General features: G+C 45.2%; 1 protein-coding gene across 1 annotated transcript in view; it reads right to left on the bottom strand.

Annotated features, from left to right (window-relative positions):
• Positions 1–16,176, bottom strand: part of Plpp4 (phospholipid phosphatase 4) — a 129,259-nt gene extending 113,083 nt beyond the window's left edge. The window contains exon 1 of the mRNA XM_036191653.1: positions 16,006–16,176. Within this exon, the coding sequence (XP_036047546.1) occupies positions 16,006–16,061 (56 nt within the window). The 5' untranslated portion in view covers positions 16,062–16,176. The remainder of the gene's footprint in view (positions 1–16,005) is intronic.
• Positions 16,177–17,519: the final 1,343 nt, after the last annotated feature.

Genomic DNA, 17,519 nt, shown 5'->3' with positions numbered 1-17,519 from the left:
ATGGGTAAAATTAAAGAAAGAACTGAATGCTGTTTATAAGAAACATCTTTAAAAATGAAAAGAGAGTAAAAAAGATACGTTGAAATTAAAAGGATAGAAAATATATTTTGTATAAATATTATATGTCTTGTGAAAGGTAATATAGAAATATATTGTTAGATAAACTTCAAAATAAGGAATTTCACAGAAAATGACATTTTCATTAGTTTTATCACCTGGGCTTATAGGGATCCACAGGAACTAAGCCAACAACCAGGGAGCCTGCCTGGGACTGACCTAAGGCCCTTTGCATATATGTTATGGTTGTGTAGCTTGGTCTTCTTGGGGGACTCTTAACAGTGGGAGCAGGGGCTGTCTCTGACTCTTTTGTCTGCCTTTGAAATCCTTTTCATCATACTGGGTTGCCTCATCCAGCCTTAATATGAGGGGAGGTGCCTAGTATCATTGCAACTTGATATACCAAGTTTGGCTGATATCCATGGGAGGCCTGCCCTTTTCTGGAGAGAAACTGAGGAGAAGCAGATGGGAGAGGTGAAGAGAGGAAGTAGGGGAGGGGCTGGGAGGAGAAGAGAGTGGAAAGAGCAGTCAGGATGTGAAAGAAAATAATAGCAATAAAATAAAATAATTCATCGGGAGGTAAAAGCGATACATTAACTAGAAACACATTGACATAAATTATAACATACAAATGACTTATGGAGAAAAGGAACAGTAACAAAAATATTGTTAGTTATTCAGTTAAAAGTAAGATGCACAAGGTTGGGAGTGTCTTAGTCCATTTTCTGTTTCTATAACATAATACCAGAGACCGGGTAATTTATAAAAAGCAAAACCTGTTTTGGGGAGATCCAATACAGAAGTGCTCCTGCATATTCATCCAACGTGGATAGTGCTCCATCATTCCATGGAAAAAAGGAAGACAGGACAGGAAGTGCAGATGAGGACAAGGAAGTGAACTGACAGCAGCAGGCTCTTTACTAACCACCATGAGGTGAAGCCCCGTGACCTACACACCTCCCATCAGGCCCCACCTCCTAACATCGTTACACTGGAGATAACACGTCCTTATTGGGAACACTGGGAATGTATTCACACCACAGCAGGAGAGAAGCATCAAAATATAAAATAGCAGGAAAAGAAACACAGGGAATGCTGGCATCAATAGAAAAAAAACAACAATTATCTCAACAGCAACAATAAAACAACCCAAAGACTTTAATTATCCCCTCCGATGGAGAGAGCCCACCATCACATTTAAGGGGGTACACTGAAGAACAAGTTTGTAAGGGTTTAAATAGCATAGACAACTTGCACTAGTATATTTAGAACTCTGTGCCCACCAAATGGAAACTGCTAATTATGTTCAAGCTGTGTATATTTACTCTTAAAATTCACTATATATGGCCACACAGAAAATGGTAATCATAACTAAATAGATGAATAAGCTATAGCCTTTGATCTCAATACCATGAAGCTATTTTTACACAATCGTTAATCCATATTGATGATTATGTAACCAATACACAGAAAGAGAAAGTAACTTGTACCAAGTTTTCACAGTTAGTTAACAGCACATAAGTACTGTGACCCAGGACATTCTGAACTGGACGCTTACATCACTAACCACTGTGCTACTCCACTTTCTACAAGGTGGGGCATTTCCTCAAGATATTGTCCCTCTCCCTCTCCCTCTCCATATGTGGTATATGTATATCAGAATAGTAAAAAAAAAAAAAAAAAAAAAAAAAAAAAAAAAAAAACTACAGTAATTAAAATGTCAATTGAATCACAGCAGGTAAATAGAAAATCTGAATAGGATCCAGCTGCAAGCTCACAGACATATGATATTTGCCTCTGATAAAAGTGTCACCCAGACAAACTAGAGTCTCTTCATGACAGAAAAACCACTTGACAGGAAAGAGAGGGAAGACAGCTCAGTTGGTAAAGCATTTGCTGTGTAAACATGAGGACCCAATCCATCCCAGCACCCATGTAATAAACCAGGGGCAACAGTGTATACTTGTAATCCCAGTGCTGGAGAGGCAGAGACCCAAGCATCCCTAAGAGATGGGTGAACTCCAGATTCAGTGAGAAAACCAATCTCAAAAGCTAGGGTGGAGAACACCTCTGGCCTCCCATGTATGTCCTCAACATGAATGTGTACCTGTGAATACACACATGCTCAAGCATGCACACAAACACACAGTTAAAAGAAATAACCATTATACTAGAGAATTAATATTAAACAACTGAAGCATAAAATACTAGACACGACAAAGAATATTTCTGTTCTAGATGGAAAATGACTTTCTAAATAAGAAAGAAATTGTACAGGAGAAAAATGTCAATTTTAACCATATGAAAATCCAAACTTGTGAGCAATAGAAATCACAAAGGAAACTTCAAAGCCAACCATGGAGGTATAGACATTTACAATATGTGAAGGTCTAATATCTGTCATACTGGATATTTCTCTCCTTGCTCTGACAAAATATCTGACAAGGAGCAATTTAAGAGAGGCAGGGTTTACTTTGATTATGGTTTGAGGGGTACAACTCACCGTGGTGGCAAATCCTGGTGACAGACAGCTTCATGGTGGCAGGAGTGTGCGGCAGCTGCTTGCTCACATCTCCATGACCAATAAGCAGAGAAAAGCTAGGCTATAAACTTCAACACCTCTTCCCACCTGCCATGCTAAGATGAGACTCACTTCCTCTATCAGGGACCCAATTCCTAAGGTTCCACATCCTCCCATGACAGTGCCACCAGCTGGGGACAAAGTGTTCAGTCACATAAGCCAAGGGGACATGCTACATTCAAACCATGGCATCCACACAGCATAGAGCACTTCTGCACATCAAGAAGAGCAATCTGGAGGTCCAGTAGAAGCATGAGCAAAAGAAAAGCTGGACATTTTACTGAAGACCAAGTGTGAGAAGCTGCTCAACATTGAATACAGAGACATGAAAAGCAGATGCTACAATCCCTCCCAGACAAAACAGACATTTAAAACATCCTATACAGGGGCTAGCGATGGCTCAGAAGTTATGAGTGTTTGTGGCTCTTGCACAGGACCCAAGTTCAGTTCCCAGTACAAATTGTGTAGCTCACAGTTGCCTTTTCTCCAGCTCCAAGGGACTAACCACTCTCTTCTGCCTCAGTGGGCACCTAAACACATATAGTATCCACTCACACAAAAATATACACACCTACTGATAAGATAAAGTAACAAAAAGAAACCAATTTAACATCCAGCATTAGACAAAATAAAACAGTCAACTTTCACATGTCTGGTGACATGTAAATATAGACAGTAGACCATTTTGAATGGACAGCTTGTCAATGTGGAGATAAATATACACTACACAAGGTGCTTTGATCCAGAAAAGTCCACTGTAAAAGCTTCTTAGGCAACAATATATCACAATGCTGTTTGTCACATAAATAATGAAATATTCTAAAATTCTATTTCTAGATTAATAGATTAGGGATCCAGACAGCTAGTAAAAATAATCAAGCATAATTTACACAGATAGCAAATATCTACAAGATAAAGAATGTAAAGAAAATTAACGTGTAATAGAAGGAACCCTTGTGGGGCTTCTGCGGGCTGAAAGTGATGCTGAGGCAGGGTCCTTCTCTTGTCCAGGCTGGCAGTTCACTATGAGACCAGAGCTGGCTGCTTCAGCCTCTCAAGTTACTGGGATTACAGGCATGCTTCACTGTGGTGTGTGTGTGTGTGTGTGTGTGTGTGTGTGTGTGTTATAAGAACATATATCAAAATGTTTACAATTGAAAAGTGAAGGGAGTGGTCCTGATAGATAGATGAAGGGATTCAGGAAGCATTTCATCTTTCTTTGGGGGAAATGCACTCTTTCCAACACATCTGCCTTGCCATCCTTTCAAGCATTTGTCAAATCTCACACACACGCACACATACACACACACACACACACACACACACACACACACACACACACACACTTCTAACAGCTGTGACTTGGAGATGTAACCGTTTTGTTAATAAGAACAAACCTGGACCAGGTATTGGGGTGAGTGCTGGAAGATCAGAGGAGCAGAACAAGCCACAGCTTCCTCACCTCACCAGTTCCTCAGCTGATCTTATTTCTTCAGACTGGAAGCTTCTGAGTCCTCATCCCAATGGCTCTCAGCTGAACTGCTGCTCCAAAGCCTGAATGCTTAACCAGCCAAATGCTGAACCAGCCAAATGCTGAACCAGTCAAATGCTGCTAGTTTCTGGTCTTCACGCCTTATATACCTTTCTACTTTCTGCCGTCACTCCCTGGGATTAAAGGCTGGATTTCTGGGATTAAAGGTGTGAGTCACCATGCCTGGCTGTTTCCAATGTGGCCTTGAACTCAGAGATCCAGAGGTATTTCTGTCTCTGGAGTGCTAGGATTAAAGGCCTGTGCTAACACTGTCTATCCTCATGTTTAATATTGTGGCCGTCCTGTTTTCTGACCCCAGATAAGTTTATTAGCCTGCACAATATTTTGGGGAACACAATACCACCACAGCGACTCTGTGATAACCTTGCAGTGTTTCTAATCACATGTATCATAAAATTATATCTACCTGTTTTAAAAGATTTTCAGAAGGAGTTTTTTTTTTTTTAATAGCAATATTATATTCTCTCTGTGTTTGTAATTGCAAGCCATCTTCAAAGTGGACCATTTGAGTTTTGATTTATTTCACTTAGCATACATACTTCCTTAGATGTGTAGGGACCCCGCTGCAATGAAAGTCTTTACAGGTGAGGAGTTTTATGCCTCTTACTTTGGCACTTCAATGTATTTCCCCACAGAACTTTAGAGTAAAGGGGCAGGACTAATTCTGTGGTCAATGTGTTACAACATTGCTTCTCAAAGAGGGCCATGGCCATCTCTAACACTACCTGCAGCCTCTGTCAATGGTTTGAATGAAAATGGCCCCCAAAGGCTCATAGCTAGTGGCATTATTTGAAAGGATTGAAGAGGTGTGGCCTTGTTAAGGGTTGGCTTTGAGGTTGCAAAAGCCCAAGCCAGTCCCAATGGCTCCCTCTCTCTTCCAGCTGCCTGTGGATCCGGATGTAGAACTCTCAGCTACTTCTCCAACACCATATCTGCCTGGATGCCACCATGCTTCCCACCATGCTGACAATGGACTAAACGTCTGAAACTATAAGCAAGACTCAAATAAATGCTTTTTTTTAAAAAAAAAAAAAAAAAAAAAAGTTGCCTAGGTCATGGTGTCTCTTCACAGCAAGAGAGCACTGTCAAAAACAGAAGTTGGTACCAGAGAACAGGGTATTGCTGTGGCAAGCCTAACCATGCTGCTTGTTAGCAGAATGTAGACTTGGGACTTTGGATTAGGAAAGCAGTTGAACACTTTAAGCAGGGCTTTATGGACCATAATAGTAGATGTCAAAGACAGCAATGCTGAGAGTAATGCAGATGAATTATCACAGCATGGCTCAAGAGGGTTGAAAGAAGAATATTAGTAAGTGGCCTAGAGGCTGTTCTTATGATAGTTTAGCAAATAAGGTGGTTGTTTTTGTCTGGTCCAAAAAATTCTTCCTGAAGCTAAGTTCAAGAGTTTGGGATTAATTGCATTGGCAGAAGAGATTTCAATACAGCCTAATATTGACTTTGTCGTGTGGTTATCAGTGGCCACTCTTATATAGATCTATAATTTTAAAAAAGCAAGATAAGCAAGCAAAAATACAAAATGCACAGTTTGAGGAGAAAAGGAACATCCTGAAGCAAAATGGAGCTAAATACAGGGTTTAAGGAGATAAAAAGTTGAAAGAAAAGCTTGATGTTAAATGGAATAAAGGGAGTGGTGACCTCAAGGAAAGACCCCACCCAGCTTAGCTTCCATCTTGTGGAAAGGAATGTTTTAAAAGCTTAAGCAATGGATGAAATCACTGACAACAGAAAGCTGGTGCAGATGTAATGGAACTAGGGTACCATGTTACAGCCCCAGTAAGCAGCAGAACTTGCCAGTTTCGGCCACGTGGTTCTGGCTTTAGAGTCAAAGATATAAGAAAGGAGTTATGAATATCCCTCCATGGCTAAGGAAAGCCACTTATGCCAGAAAAGTGTCAGGAGATTTCACAGGGGGTTACAGTTAAGGGATTGCCATGAGTCTCAGAAAAGATGTTGCACTTTTAAACAGTGTTGAGACTGTGATAGATTATGAAGACGTTTGAAGTTGGTCTAAATGCATTTTTCATTACAATGTGGCTACAAGACTATGGAGGTCAGGGAGTGCAATGTGGTGGTATGAATATAAAGGGCCCCCATAGACTCACAGGGAGTGGCACTTTTTGAAATGATTAGGGGGTGTGGCATTTTGGAGTAGGTATGGCTTTTTGGAGCAGGTGTGGCCTTATTGGAAGAAGTGTGTCACTGGGGGTTGGCTTTGAGATTACAAAAACCCAAGCCAGGCCCAGTGGCTCTCTCTTTTCCAGCTGCCTGTGGATATGGATGTAGAATTCTCAGCTACTTCTCCAGCACCATGTAAACCTGTATGCTACCATGCTTTCCACCATTTTGATAATAAACTAAATTTCTGAATGTAAGAAAGCCCAAATTAAATGTTTCCCTTCATAAAAAGTTGACTTGATCATGGTGTCTCTTCCCAGCAATAGAACACTGACCAAATACCCCTTCCAACATAAATTATAATTGGTATGTTAGTCTTTCAGTTTTCTTAAATGTTCTATATGATGTAAAATGCAGAAAGATTGATTTGAGGCACATTACTGCTTCAAATATCCTGTAGCAATCTCCAAAGAAACACTAGTGTCACATTCAGAAGTTGTGTGTGTGTGTGTGTGTGGTCTGTAACAGGAAATATCTATATTGATTATTACTGTTTATGCATAAAAATCATAAATCTATACCATAAAATTATTTAAATTATAAGTAGCACAAAGTCTGGTCTACAGAGCTAGTTCCAAGACAACCAGGGCTACACAAAGAAACCCTGTCTTGAAAACCAAAAACAAAGAAACAGACAAAGTAGCTAAAGAAAAACACCAAATTTATATGATCTAATTCTATTAGCACACCCCACCCTACCCCCAAACAAACAAACAAAAACCACCACTAAGGTGTCTTATTGTGGGTCCTTAGAGGGATGTTATCATAGCTAGAAGAACAAACTGAATGTGTCACATCACCCCATGAAAACATCCACGCACACTGCTGTCCTCTGCCTTATCACTTACTGATAGTTGTTAGGTGTCGTTCAAGTCAAGAGATAGTCAACCAGAATGGCTAACTGCAATGGCTGTTTACGTTTCCCAGCGCTCCTGAAAAGCTGGGCTCATCTGCATGCAATGTCATCATGCTGTTTGCAGCAGCACATCTAGCATTTCTACAGAAGTCACATGCTGAAAGGTAGATTTGTTCTTTGTGTTTTCAGCAGATATCTGTTCATAGCCCTTGCCCATTTTTCTATTGAGGGGTTTTTCTCTCTTCATATTGATTGGTAGGAGCTCTCTGAATATGAAAGGTGTTGGCTCTTCACTCTGTAAAACTAGAATATCACTTCCTGCCTGAGTGGTTACAACAATCCAGTCATCTAACATGACAAGAGGCACAGTTGGTACTAAAGTTCTTCCCTGTCACCTGCTTCCTATAACCACCATATACACATTAGGTCAATTAAAAGTTACTACATGTAAACACATACCAGCATTTTCTCAATGACTTCTTTCATCCCTAAACTTTCTAAATCCCTCCGCTCTTCCTTGAGGTCCTAAGAGCTGCATGCTTCCTATTATTATCACTCTGTGGTGTTAGGCATCTTTTCACTGGTGTCTGTCACAGCTAAGTCACAGGAAGGATGAGAAGAAGGGGTATTGTGTAACAGTGTCCTCTGAGATTGAAACATTCCATCCTGCAGGAAGCTCCTCAAACAGGAAAGTAATACAACTCAAAATAGCTTCAGGAAGTTCTTGAAACTGACCAAATTCATTAGGCCCCACTCTGCCAGGGTAACTAATAAAAGCTGAGAGTGCTCCTCAGATGCAGGAAGCTGAGTTTTCAAGAAGACACTGAGACAAGACTGAAAGATGCAGAAACCAGCCAAGCTGCCTGGAAGAGGTTTAGAGCAACCAGGGTACCTGGAAGGGACACTCTCCAGACTGTTGAGTGACCTATAGGTGTGCTACGTGCTACAGGTTCCTAGCTTTTGGGAGCTGTCACCCTTGCTGGGGAGGGCTTTGGTGATGCAGCTGTCTTTGAGTCATTTCTGTTCCTGTAATTAATCCCTCACCCATATTCCTATAAGTAACCCAAATAAAATGCATTGGTTCACCATGCTGGACTTTAGTGGTATCCATACTTTGGTATGTTACAGGCTCACTATCTGGGGTTAAGTAGATACATGTGTTGCATCTCCCCAGGAAAAGATTTGTCATACAAAGGGAATGAAGAGATGAGCTTGAATGTTAATCATATGCTGCCCTAGGCATCCATCACATATTACATCAACGTGCATTTACAGCACTTCTCCTGGGTAAGATCTCATCTTTATCCCTAACAGAGTGAGGAGTTAACTATGTGACCATGTGTCATGATGTATACCCTTCTACAGGGTGGGATGCTGCTGTAGGCCTCTCTGAACAGCTCTCTGAGGGAAAGTAATGTGCTATACAAATTGGATTGCAATTTCAGAGTTCCTGTTGGACAAAGAGAAGCCAATCACTTTGTTAAAAACAAAAACAAAAACAAACAAACAAAAAAACCACAGTGCATTCACCCAAGGTATAGCTCCCCCTAATTACAAATAGATTTGTCAAAAAAAAAAAAAATCACACCAGCATTATGTTTAATTGTTAAAACCATTAATAACAAGCAACATGAGTAACTGAGCAGGGTTTTGGACAAGCATAGGTATCTCTGTGGTGTGAGAATAAACAAGCGCTCTCAACAGTGTGGAATGAACTGTCACATGCCGAGACAAAAGTCACATGGAAGCCTGCACACTGTGAATCCATTCACGTTGAGTCAAAATCTTGTGTTAGGGTGGCTATGGAAGTAGGCTCGGCAGGTGGGGGCTGCTCTGGGCTGCTGCACCATTATGAATAGGGTACTTTTCTTTGTGTATGTTATTTTTGGATTGAACTAAATGAAATTTCCAGTTTTGTAGGTCAAATCAGTCGAACACCTCCAATTCCATACGGCTCAAACTCCCATTTCAATGGAAATATACCTTTAAACCCCTCTGGTAAGGCAGATGGAAGCATCCAGCACTGACCAGCTGATCCCCAGCTTTCTGGAAAGTGACCTAAATGCCCCTACTGAGTCGATCCTGCTCTCTGTGCCTCTGTTTTCAGTAGAAACGGTGTAATGCCAGCCCCCAGCTCCTATGGAGCCACTTGTGTTGAAGCTGTCCCCAGGCTTCCCTGTGGCATCTACCTGCAGCATCCTTCCACTTGTCCCCAGAACCTCAAAGTCCCCTAGCCCCTTCACGGTCCTGGCTGAACAAGAGGAGCTGTCTATACGCAGGGTCTGTAGCTCTTCCACACATGGCATCAAGATGATTGTTTTTAAAGAAGCAATATTACAGAGATAATTTTTATATACAAATACTACCCCAGAAAAGTAGAAGTGCCAAGCTTTTATAAGCCTTGTGTGGCTCATAAAAGGCATCATCTTTATAACCAACTGAGATAACTGCATCCACCAGTTCTGAAAGTGATGGTACCTTTTTGTCATCTCCCTGTGGGAAAGTACCATCAATTCTGAGAACTCTGGGCACAGCCATCTCTTGTACAGTGGCCAATATTATTTGAAACAGAAGCACTATTTGTCAGTCAGTCAGGAAGATGCATTTCCAGGGCAAGAAGACATGCTCAGGGACACTTACTCCTACATGCATAGATGAAGGCAAGAGGGTATTGGATGGAGAAAGCTCCTGAGCATTGAGTTCTAACTGAACTCAATGACTCTGAAGGCAATAGGAATAGACTGTTTCCATTAACGCATTATCTGATACAGATGTACTGGTGACACTTTGCGTCTGCTGTCTCAGAATTGTTACTACAAATGTCCATAGGTTGAGTCCCCATTAAGAATCCACAGACTGAGCTCTCCACCCCATCTGATAGCAAGACCCATGAGCAAGCTAAGAGAGCTGGACTTGTTGAGTTATAGCAAGCTGAAACTCTCAGCAGGCTAAAAGGAATCCCTCGAAATATACTTAAAGGACTTTATTCTTTGCTAGAAATCCAACACTAAATAATTTATAATAAGAATGCTCTTATCTATCTACAGAATTTCTCTTCACGTTATGGATTTGTTTTAATAAAGGACAATAACGGCATTAGCTTTTTTTTTTTTTTTTTTTGAATGCCTACAATGAGCTAAACACTGTCTCACTTAAGCACAAGCCTGATGTTCAGGAATATAACTACATATTCTTATTAAACAGATGGGGACACAGAGCTTTAATCTGGATAAATAATTTGCTCAAAGACTCACACAGTTTATAAGGGGCAAAATCAGACTAGAAACTCGGGCAATCTAAGGCTAAAGGCCACAGTCATAACAACTCTACCGTGATGCCATTCACAGATACTACATATATGTAATGAGGATTAATGAGAGCAAGGAGAGAAGACAGTGGCATCTCCTGCAGGCACTAAAAGCACCCATTCTAATCAAATCCAGTGAGCTATTATCTACACTTCTCATATAAAGTAACTGAGGTTCAGAGATCCAAAGCAATTTGCTGATTAGTGACAGCACAAATCCAAACATGAACCCGCATAGCTCCAAAGCCCACTGTCTTCTGTCATACCACTTTGCTTCCAATACATCATTTGAATCTTGCCATAAGTGGTAACAAAACTACTACAGGTATGCTATCATAAATAGGCTAATGCTACAGTAGCTAGCCAAACCCCACATCTCAGTTAGCAGATACCTTCTGTCCCAGAGTCCACCTGCAATATCATGAGCCTCCATGGCAACTGTCCCGGTGGCCCTGTCTCAGAACTATGTCGGCATACAGTTCCATGCTCTCCCCTAAGGAAACTCACGACGCCTTTACCCAGTGCTCCACAGACTAGGACTCCTTACCTGGCCTCAGTTAACCCCTTAGCAGGGCCAGGGAGGGCAGCTGTTTCACATGGCCAAGAAGGAGAGAAGAAGCAGAGAGACCCTTAAAGGGGAATACTCATTGCCAACAGCTGCCCTAGGGTTTAAGACACATCTCTATCTTCTTGCCTTTCCCTCTTGGTTCCCCATGTGATCTGGCCATGGGCTTGATCGATACCTTCTGACTTAGCTTCCTGATGGTCACTTGGTTTTCTTAGAAATTTGAGTGTGCTACATCAGCGTAGAAGGAGGCTACTTCCAAAGGTGGTCTGCTGACCTCCTGTGTCAGAGTTACCCACAGTCCAGTTTAGCACTTCATAACCTGCGGGTTGGTGGGAAAGAAATGCTGGGGTCTGCGTTTTGAGAGGTGTCTGAAACCCTAGGGCAGCTGTTGGCAATGCAGTGGCAGGAAAGCACGGAGTCGACAGAGCACAGAACAAGACCAGCTGAGAGAGGCGCTCACACACGTCCCCGCTCTGCCGAGCAACAACGGTAGAGCCACACACTGCTCCCCACGGAAGTGAACAAGACCTGTGTGACCAACAGAATGGTCCCGTAACACTCCTGGGCCAATACCTGAGCAGATGGCTTTGTTTCAAATCTTCAGAGCCAGGCCATGGAGATGGCCCAGTCTGTAGAGTGTTTGCCGTGCAAGCTTGAAGTCCTGAGCTTGAGCTTCAAAACCCATTTCAAAAATAACAACCACAAAAAGCTGGGCATAGTAGCATATGACTGGAGTCCCCGCACTGGGAAGATGGAGGCAGGTGGATGTCTGGGACTCACTAGCTAGCTAGCCTAGACTGCTAGGAGAGTTCCAGGTCAGTAAGAGACAGTCAAAGAAAAAAAAAAAACAAACAAAAACGGTGAACAGTGCCTGAGGAACAAAACCCAAGGTTGACCTCTGGCCTATGCGCGCACACACACACACACACACACACACACACACACACACAGGCACACACACTTACTTACCAGGCCTCCTTACAGTCTCCTTACATTCTAGGCTCACTTCCCATCAGAAAACATCCCACCTTGTCGGTAAAACCACAGCCTGCAGCCACACCTGGTGAGCTGTTCCCAGTCCAAACTATGCCTGTCGGCTGCCAGGCCTTTACTCTGCAGGAATGTCCTTGAGCCCAGGCCTGCCTCATCCACCTGGCACTGGATGCTTAGGTGAGCAGTCAACTCTGGGCAACATTCCCTGGCGTCTGTCCCCACCTTCTCACCACTCCCCAGGTTAATTATCCTTCCCTCCTTTGCAGTACACTGAGCATTTTGCACAAGCTACCATAACCAACCCAGGCTAGAGTCCTACAAATATCATATGTGATATGTATGCTTGTGTATGGTATGTACTTGTGGGAGTGTACGTGCCAGCAGAAACATAAAGAAGGCATTATATCCCCTGGAAGTTACACTTAAAGATGTTTGTGAGATGCCCGATGTGGGTCCTGGGCACTGAATTTGGGTCCTCTATTAAAGCAATAAGTTCTCGTAACCCCTGAGCCACCTCTCCAGACCCCATATGTGACAGCCTTCATCACTACTTCTCATGTAGCAGTCCCCCAACAAATGGGAGCCCCCATATTGAGAACAACAGTAAACATTATTGGAATGTTGGTACTAGCAAACCTAGGGCACAGGGCTGGTGATCAGGAGCTCAGAGCTGATGAGCAAGGTCCAGCTCTTGCTGGCATTTGTAGACACACTTACTGATTCTCTCCTGGAGTCTTGGGTGACAGCTTATCCATATCTCTGGATAGGACCAATAGGGCCCCTGAGACCCACCAGCATCAGAGCACTAACTGTACCCTTAAAGCTGCATGTGGCCCTCTAAAGTTCCCTAACCATGGAGTTCCCATAAACGTCGCCCTCTGTTAGGCTGAAGTTGATACGAAGCCCCAGACACATTGGCGTTTACAGCTGTTCCTTTGTGGCTGTTAGCTTGTTAAGTGTTGAAGCAGAGCTGCCCCAAAGGCACTGAGTCTGAGACTGTCAGCAGACCTTCCCCTCTGAGACTTGAATGCACAAATCCTGGGCACCATACCTGACTTCCTCACCAAGAGCTTTCCCTCGAGAGTCACTGAGGGACAGCTTACAGGCCCATGGGTCCAGAACATTTTCATTAGCCCTCTTTCAAAGTCCACAGGGAGTAGTCTGGGCATCAGCTGAGGTGACAGGCCTGCTTCCAGGCAGGGAAAGGTGATCAGAAGGCAGGCACATCTCCAGGAAAGGTCTAGAGAAGTGGTTCTCAACCTGTGGGTCACAAACCCTTTAGGGTCTAATGACCCTTTCAGAGGGGTCACATAGCAGATAGCGTGCACATCAGATATTTACATTACAATCCATAACAGTAGCAAAATTACAATGATGAAGTAGCAACGGAATAATATCATAGCTCGGGGGCGGGGGTCACCATAGCATGAGGAACTGTATTAAAGGGTCGCATTAAGCAAGGTTGAGAACCACTGCTCCAGAGTATGAGCTAGCAAAGAGGGGAGCTGCTCTCTCTGGTTTAAAACCAGCCTCTCATCCTGGAAGAGAGGACAGACATGACAAGTTCAAACGGGTGATGAACTACATCATCTACACTGGTCAGTGTATCGGGGAGACCAGATTCAGCTTGCCTGGAGGGACTTCCCAAGTAGTCCAGGGCTGTGGGGACCACCATCTTTATGACAAGGGGTCTCCACTCCAGTCTCTTCCCCTTCACAGCTCTGCCAAAAGGAAGGAGAAAACTCCCCTCCCAAAGCCAGCTTCTGTCAAGGTGCCAGGAGCTTATCTAAGAAAACAAGGGGTCATCTGTGTCCCCGATCCTCCTAGGCTCCCCCGGAAGCCATTATCTGCCTGAACCTCCACCCCCAGCTTGCCTTCAGCGCCAATCTGGTCTTGGTAGTAATATTTGCAATTTCATAGGAAACTCAAGAATCATGCCAAAACACAATCAATGTCCATATGTGTCCTGCAGTGGGGAGTAATTGCATATCCCCCACTGAGTAACACAGGAGGGGACTTTGGAGAAAAGACTGAAAAGTGATTTTTTTTTTTAACATAACAATCTTAGAAGAAGCCAGACACATATAAACAATATGTACCAAGTTTTCTAATTCACCACACGAACCATTGTATATCTGTAAACATTTCGTAAGTGTTCGGAAGAATGTTTGAAGGGAAATGTGAGAACATATAAATATTTTACATGTGGTTAGACCCTTTTAGAGCAAATATTCCCAGAAGCAATTAGAGCAGCTAGCCCACGGGCCTATTTCACTTTATTCCTGCATTTTTTTTTTTTTTTTTGTAGACATTCCTCCAACAAACGTTAGATTCTACCATGCACTAAATGCTCGTCTATCATTTTTAGCACATGATAATGGAATGGGGTTTTAGCCTATCTGCCAACTGCAAACTGCCCAGAGACCACTCACTCCTTGAAATGTTTACTCCAAAGGTGGAGAGCTGGAGTGAGGGGAGGGAAAGGTTTCATTGTTTCAAATGCATCAAGATCCAACTAAAGTTCCCGCTCCTCGTTCCCAGTGAATAACACTAGTGTTCAGTCAGAAGGCACCATTGGGGGGTGGGGGTGGCCTGCATCTGGAGAGCTCCCAGGCTTTTCTGATGGTGTGAATGAACCCTCAGGATGAATTTAATCCCTAGTTTAAACACATGCACGCGCGCGCGTGTACACACACACACACACACACACACACACACACACACACAACAAACACAAACACACACACAAAGCATTACTTTCCTTCATATTACCTGAGATGCAGAAGTAGTCTTTGATACAACACACCTGCCATGGTTGGGGCAGAAATTCTGCGGGTGGGGTCCTGTTTGTCTTATGGGACCTCCCCAAACACACACCCTAAGACCTCAGCGAATCCAGAGTCTGTGCAACTTCAATATTTAAAATGTGTCAGCTGGCTATGGGTGGGAGAGGGGAAACCCGCCTGCTACTGGAGGGGCACGTGCAGACGTGTCTGCCTTGGTGACAAGCACTTAAGGCTGGCTACCAGTTGGGGTTGAAGAAGACAGTTGAGAGAGAAGAGAAAACCCGCTGTGGTGAGCCTTAGGACCAGTGAGAAGCAGTCCCATTGCCTGAGGAAGCACAGACATCTCTGAAGGAATTGCACCAGGCTCCCTCCTTTTTCGGAAATGGCTATTCCCAGGTGCAACCTGGACATTTCAACGCTGTCCCTGAAGGGCTTCTGCCTCTCAGGAAAAGAACACCCACCCACATGTAAAAAGAGCTCCTGGTGTTCCCAGCCCCGCAGCCAGCTGCAGTTCCTGACCGGCTCAACCCTCCATGGCAACAGTTTTCCAGCCAGAGAAGTAAGGCAGACACCTCTTGGAAGGGTGCTCTGTAGGGTGGTCAGCTCAGGAGCCACATCCAAGGAGTCTCCTAGGCTGACCCTGGCAGTCTGGGCACAGCATGGGGTGGCGGGAGATGGGGCCAAGAGCAAAAATAGCCAGCCATCATCAGCTTCAAGAGATCACAGGAGAGAGAAACTTCCCTAGGGCACCGGCCAGGCTGCATGACCTGGTCTTAAAGAGCATCCTGAATCCCAGGGACAGGTGTGCAAGGCTGGGTAAAAGACTCAGACTTGGGGCACCCGAGTTAGGGGCCTCCAGACACGCTTCCAGACTAGGGGCTACTATGGGAGCAGGTCCCAGTTCCAGCCAGGCATGCTAGGATCACTGTGCACCAGGGTTCCCAAGAAAAGGAGGAGAGGGTTTATTCTGATCCCACAGGGAACATCCCAGGCATCAATCGAGGAGAGACCTCGAACCCAGGCCCCAGCGGGATGCATCAGCTCAAAAAAAGTTGGGTCTCCCAAAGGCTATGTCTTTGGGTCCCCTCCCGCGGCTCACCACTACTTACACGAAGACCCCAAAGAGCAGGGCTCGCACCCCGATCTCGATGGCCAGCTCCCGCATGGTGCAGCCGGAGTAGCTCCCGCAGCAGCAGCTGGCGCTGTCCGTGGCTCCCACCGCTCGGCCCGAGCGGCTCGCCAGAGCCTGGGTGGTGAGGGAGGCGCGCTGCAGGCCGCGGGCGGGGGCGGGGGCGGGAGGCGGGCGCGGGGTGGGGGCAGCGGGGAGGGTTCAGCCCCAATCTCCCGCTCTGGGCTCCCGGATACCCAGACACCACACCGACCGCTTCGGGTCCCACTCGCGATGCAGCCGATCGGGGGCGCCTCGGGGACTCCCTGCTCCTTTGCGCCCAGTGCAGTTTCTGTGTCCTGGGCTCAAGCCTGGCACCTGCGACCCGGGAGGGGAAGCCTGGGGAAGCCCCGCTGTTGTTAGCGCGGCCTCTCGTGCGCGCTGCGTGGCTTCCCAGCTACTGGGCGGCCCCTGGGCTCTGCGCCCGCCCGGCACCACGCTCTGCCAGCGTTCCCTGTGCGCCTCTTCTCCAGCCCGCGACTCCGGCTCTTGCTTTCTGCTCCTTCCACACACACGCCCGCACGTGGGCATGAAGTAGATGGGTGCTTTGGGGATTCTCTCAGGACAGCCCTGGCATCCTCTGGCCCTGCCTGCAAACACTTCTTCCCTCCCACTTTCTGGCCTCCCTACACCTTACCAACCTTAAATTCTTTCCTTTCCCACCCATGACTCTAGGAAGTTCCCACGAGATTGCTCTGGAGCTTCGCTTTCTCTCAGAAGGTGCCAGACAGGCAGACAAAAATCCTGGCACAGACTGAGCGCAAAAGTGAACCTGGGTCCCCGCCCCTTCATGCCACCAGTGGTAGGTAGTATCTGGGACCCCATCTCTCCTCTCCTCCATCACCTGACTCCCTCCACCCCCAGTGGCTTTGAGCTGCTGATGTGCTGTGGATGTGAAAAGCAGCTCCTGATGCATCCCTACCTGCACATGGCAGCCCAGTGTTAGGCAGCTAGGCAGCAGGTAGAAGCAGGAGCCTTGGCCCCAGGACTCAGTCAAAAATTCAAGTATAAATATCGGTGGCCTGGGGGGTGGCGACCACAAGCCTGAGGCCAGCTAGGTCTTGGCTTTGCTTTCCCATCGCCTGTTGGAGTTATTAGTCATAATTGTTGTGTTGTCTCTGGGGAGCTCAAACCTTTCCTGGATTTTAGGAAAGACCTCTCCAGGATTTTGTGAGCAGGGATGAATTAGAAGCTGGCTTCTGGCCCTGGGCATCTGGATCTCTGACTTGGACCAAAGTAGGAGTGGATAGAAAGCAAGCCTTTGGAGGAAGGCGTGGGCATCAGCCCAGGGTAAGCAGACCCTGTTCCCAAGGGCACATGCCAGACCTTAGACGGCTGAGCCAAGGAACCCTAGGGAGGGATCCAGGCTGTGTGGAAGGGGCACCACCCCAGCAACTGAAGACACAGGAACGGTGGCTGCCTTGTCCATGATGATTGGTGAGTATTGCTGCATGT

Source organism: Onychomys torridus, chromosome 1, assembly GCF_903995425.1.
Source record: "Onychomys torridus chromosome 1, mOncTor1.1, whole genome shotgun sequence".
Taxonomy (NCBI): domain Eukaryota; kingdom Metazoa; phylum Chordata; class Mammalia; order Rodentia; family Cricetidae; genus Onychomys; species Onychomys torridus.
The sequence above is the reverse complement of the archived record's forward strand: the minus strand, read 5'-3'. Positions and strand labels throughout refer to the sequence as shown.